Below are 5,000 nucleotides of genomic sequence, written 5' to 3' on the forward strand. Positions count from 1 at the left end.
GTTACAAAGTTTATTACATCAGATGCTGATAACACACTTCTCTGTTTTATGCCTTTATTTTTCCCAAAAATACAAAAACATACACAGCAGGTAGCTGCAGGGAAAGTCTGAGGGCTTAAAATTAATTAGTGAAATTTGGGTTTGTTATCAGTGAAGACAATTAATAATAATAATATTAATAACATTCAAAGTGACAAGTCACCAGGTTTTAAACATTCAAATCACAGTCAGACTGTACACGTACAACATTAAAACTGGTAAAAATGGATGAAAAACAATACAAGAGTAGTGAAGAGATGGGACAAAAATGTAATTATTTTAAATCTTAAATTTAATTCATTAAACACGTTTTTGTATTTAACGAATTTTCCCAAACTCTCTTGTTCGCTGGCGTCAAAAAAAAGAATCTCGGGTTTTTACTGCCCCCTACTGGGCTGTAGTGTTTGCCTCAGTGTTCCTGGTGTGCCAAAGGGAGGTGGCTCAACCTAAAGGCCCGAAATATGGTTGGAATTGTTTAAGACGTTGGCAGTGAAGGCAGGAAATGGACGGAAAAAAAAAAAAGGAAAAATTGAAACTTTTCCAGCTGCGTTAGCTGCTACGTAGAGACGACAGCTACAACAACACTGCGGATAGTCACTTAATAAAAGTTGTTGTAAAAGTGTGTGTGTGTGTGTGAAAGAATGGTAGAGAGAGAGTTATGTAGAGTCAACAAGTGTTAAGTGTTTTGTGTAGACAAGCACCTTCCCTTCACCCTGCCCTCTATCTATTTATCTTCTATCTGATTATTATTATTATTTAGTGCCTGCCCTGTACGAGGCTCACATGCCAGAAGCACTTTTGTCTGTTTAGAAAAGGAGAGAGAGAGAGAGAGAGAAAGAGAGAGAGAGAGAGAGAACACAACAAAAGAAAAAAAAAGCGAGGCAGAGTGTTTTGAGTTTGTTTGGAGAAGAGGGACTGGGATGAGGCAAGAGCCGGCTCTCTGACGTCAATGGACTGTTCCCTGGGCAATATGCCAGTCAAGTGTGTGTGTGTACGTGTGTGTGTGTGTGAGAAAGAGAGAGAGAGATATGTTTTTCCCTGCTCTCTCTCTCTCTCTCTCTCTCTGTGGGTTCCTCGTTCACGGTCGTCTCCAATTATGACCTGCACATCAGGGTTGGGGTCTGTGACGACAGGGACATCTGCAGCACAAAGACCGGGACACGAACCCGTCACATTCCTCTCTGTCTCTTCTGCTCCGGTGTCTTTCACTCAGCTCACACACCTGCGTGAATGACAAGTAACCACGGTGTAAAAACGTTGTTGTTGTTGGAGGTTCTGTTTCTGCTGGAACAGATAATCAGTCCAGTTGTGGAAGAAGAAGAAAAAAAAACATCTTTAAAAATGTGTTGTCTTTGTCTTCACTTCTACACTGTATGTGTAAACAACTGAACAACAACAATAATAATTTAGTTACAGGCCACACACTCTCGAATAATAAAACAACTTAGTCACAGTAAAATTAAAATCAAACATTTCCAGAGAACAAAACATTCCTCGTTTTTTAAAAGCGAGTGAACCTAATTTAAAAATTAACTTTTTTTGTTTTCACTGATGTGATATTTTCGTAACGGGAATTAAAAGACAAATACAGCCGTCCAACACACTGAAAAAGTCTGGACGAATAACTACACCTCAGGTGTGAATAACACTACAGTGTTTACCCCGCCCTCCCTTGATTTCCTCAGGTTCCAAACTCGGTTCTAAACAGTTCTTGTTCTGTTCTCCCAGATCATTTCCAAGCCCAGCGAGCAGGTCTCAGGCTCCGGCGTCTCGGCAGCGGCCAGGCAGCACCAGAGTCACCCGGAGGAGACAGAAGAGGAGCTCAGGCAGCACCAGGGGCTGCCTTCTTCAGCCTCCTCCTCCTCCTGTTCCTCCCTCTCCTCTACCTCTGCCCAGGAACCAGGACCGTTACGTGGGCTGGTCATCAAACAGGAGCCCCTGGACGTCCAGGAGCAGGAGGAGCGAGAGCTGCGAGAGAGAAATGCCGAGCAGGATTTCTTGTTCAGACAGGTGGGGAGATAAGGTGGGGGTCGAGGGGTGGGGGGGGGTTGATGCAGACCATGATGAAGGGGAAAAAATGTCAAGAAATGAATAGAGTAGAGAGGAGAGCAAACAATGATGAGTTAGAGGGAAAAAAAAGGTTGAATTAAAATCATATAAAAACTGATCTGTCAGCGTCATACACCTACTCACCAGCAGGGCAGATTTTGGGGTATATATCAGGAGGAGTGACAGATGGTATTAGTACTGATACTACACTGTACAACCTCAGTGAAAAGTCACTGCTTTACATCAAAACTCAAAGCACTTTTTAATGATTTTTTTTTTGTACACAGTCCCAGAGTTTCAGACTGTTGATGCTACAGTGACACAGTTATAACAAGGGGGATGCTAGTTGTTATTAGCAAAATGTATTAGCAAGATTTATTCCGTTTTAAGTTCTTTCATCATTCTTCTAATATTATTCTGGAAAATATTCAAAATCTTATTTATCCTTATTTTGGATTGCAACAATAATGTTAGAAAATATCGCGATATTTCCATTTTCTGATCCTGTATCAATCTCCTCCTCCATCAGTTATTGATTTTTTTCCCAGTCCAATATTCCTGGTGTTGGTTCTTTTTCTTTTTCTTTTCTTTCTTCTCTAGTGATTCCAAATGTAGATCCCTCTTTTCCCGTGTTTAGAACTGATGTTCAGATGGAACAGAGTCAGAGACTAGGATCACACTGGGACTATACAGTTGTGTCTATAGTATCGCAGTATAACCACAACATATGGTGTCGTTAAATCCTGTGTCCACAGACAAGTGTTAGTGTCTTGGTGTTGTCTGTGGACACAGACGTGCACACTCAGGACACCATGTCCTCATCTGTCTTCTCCATCCCTTCTGTCCACTCAGCTGAATCCTATCAGCCACTCTTCTCACTGTCGCCATGGCAGCCACAGTGTGAGGCAGACCAGCCTACCAGAAAGAAAAAAAAAAAACCCATCACCATCATGAAGTATAAAAAAAAGTCCGACAGTTTTAAGTAGTAATAAGACACGTAAAAATCTCTGATTCATTACCGAAAAAGTTGTTTTTCAAATCGCACGACAATAATCGTAATCGTTTAAAATGAACGAGTCGTTTCAGTTTGTTTTTTGTTTTTTTTCCAGTTAAAATATGTTTTAATAAAATCTCACAGTGTCGTCTCCGAAGTGTGGAGGATTAACAACCGACTTACACAAAAACAACACCATAAAGTCACCGTGCATGTCTTCTCACACACACACACTAGTGTGTACTGCCATCTTGTGGCGCGAGTGCGACAGTCACAGTAAAATTAAAATCAAACATTTCCAGAGAACAAAACATTCCTCGTTTTTTAAAAGCGAGTGAACCTAATTTAAAAATTAACTTTTTTTGTATTCACTGATTTGATATTTTCGTAACGGGAATTAAAAGACAAATACAGCCGTCCAACACACTGAAAAAGTCTGGACGAATAACTACACCTCAGGTGTGAATAACACTACAGTGTTTACCCCGCCCTCCCTTGATTTCCTCAGGTTCCAAACTCGGTTCTAAACAGTTCTTGTTCTGTTCTCCCAGATCATTTCCAAGCCCAGCGAGCAGGTCTCAGGCTCCGGCGTCTCGGCAGCGGCCAGGCAGCACCAGAGTCACCCGGAGGAGACAGAAGAGGAGCTCAGGCAGCACCAGGGGCTGCCTTCTTCAGCCTCCTCCTCCTCCTGTTCCTCCCTCTCCTCTACCTCTGCCCAGGAACCAGGACCGTTACGTGGGCTGGTCATCAAACAGGAGCCCCTGGACGTCCAGGAGCAGGAGGAGCGAGAGCTGCGAGAGAGAAATGCCGAGCAGGATTTCTTGTCCAGACAGGTGGGGAGATAAGGTGGGGGTCGAGGGGTGGGGGGGAGTTGATGCAGACCATGATGAAGGGGAAAAAATGTCAAGAAATGAATAGAGTAGAGAGGAGAGCAAACAATGATGAGTTAGAGGGAAAAAAAAGGTTGAATTAAAATCATATAAAAACTGATCTGTCAGCGTCATACACCTACTCACCAGTAGGGCAGATTTTGGGGTATATATCAGGAGGAGTGACAGATGGTATTAGTACTGATACTACACTGTACAACCTCAGTGAGAAGTCACTGCTTTACATCAAAACTCAAAGCACTTTTTAATGATTTTTTTTCCCACAGTCCCAGAGTTTCAGACTGTTGATGCTACAGTGACACAGTTATAACAAGGGGATGCTAGTTGCTATTAGCAAAATGTATTAGCAAGATTTATTCCGTTTTACAGCAATGGTTTTAAAGTTTTCATTTTTCTAAGATTATTCCGGAAAATATTCAAAATCTTATTTATCCTTATTTTGGATTGTAACAATAATGTTAGCAAATATCCATACACGGAAATATCGCGATATTTCCTTTCTTGATCCCGTATCAATCTCCTCCTCCATCAGTTATTTATTTTTTTTCTCACCAATTCTCAGTCCAATATTCCTGGTGTTGGTTCTTTTTCTTTTTCTTTTCTTTCTTCTCTAGTGATTCCAAATGTAGATCCCTCTGTTCCAGTGTTAAGAACTGATGTTCAGATGGAACAGAGTCAGAGACTAGGATCACACTGGGACTATACAGTTGTGTCTATAGTATCGCAGTATAACCACAACATATGGTGTCGTTAAATCCTGTGTCCACAGACAAGTGTTAGTGTCTTGGTGTTGTCTGTGGACACAGACGTGCACACTCAGGACACCATGTCCTCATCTGTCTTCTCCATCCCTTCTGTCCACTCAGCTGAATCCTATCAGCCACTCTTCTCACTGTCGCCATGGCAGCCACAGTGTGAGGCAGACCAGCCTACCAGAAAGAAAAAAAAAAAAAAACCCATCACCATCATGAAGTATAAAAAAAAGTCCGACAGTTTTAAGTAGTAATAAGACACGTAAAAATCTCTGA

At 41.7% G+C, this 5,000-nt stretch overlaps 1 protein-coding gene across 1 annotated transcript in view; it reads left to right on the forward strand.

The window, feature by feature from the left end:
• Window positions 1–5,000, forward strand: part of LOC103392446 (histone deacetylase 4-like) — a 69,949-nt gene that overhangs the window by 49,150 nt on the left and 15,799 nt on the right. The window contains exons 15-16 of the mRNA XM_025063740.1: window positions 1,768–2,049; window positions 3,613–3,915. Coding sequence (XP_024919508.1) covers window positions 1,768–2,049; window positions 3,613–3,915 — 585 coding nt within the window. The remainder of the gene's footprint in view (window positions 1–1,767; window positions 2,050–3,612; window positions 3,916–5,000) is intronic.

Source organism: Cynoglossus semilaevis, chromosome 16 (genome assembly GCF_000523025.1).
Source record: "Cynoglossus semilaevis isolate Cse_v1.0 chromosome 16, Cse_v1.0, whole genome shotgun sequence".
NCBI lineage: Eukaryota > Metazoa > Chordata > Actinopteri > Pleuronectiformes > Cynoglossidae > Cynoglossus > Cynoglossus semilaevis.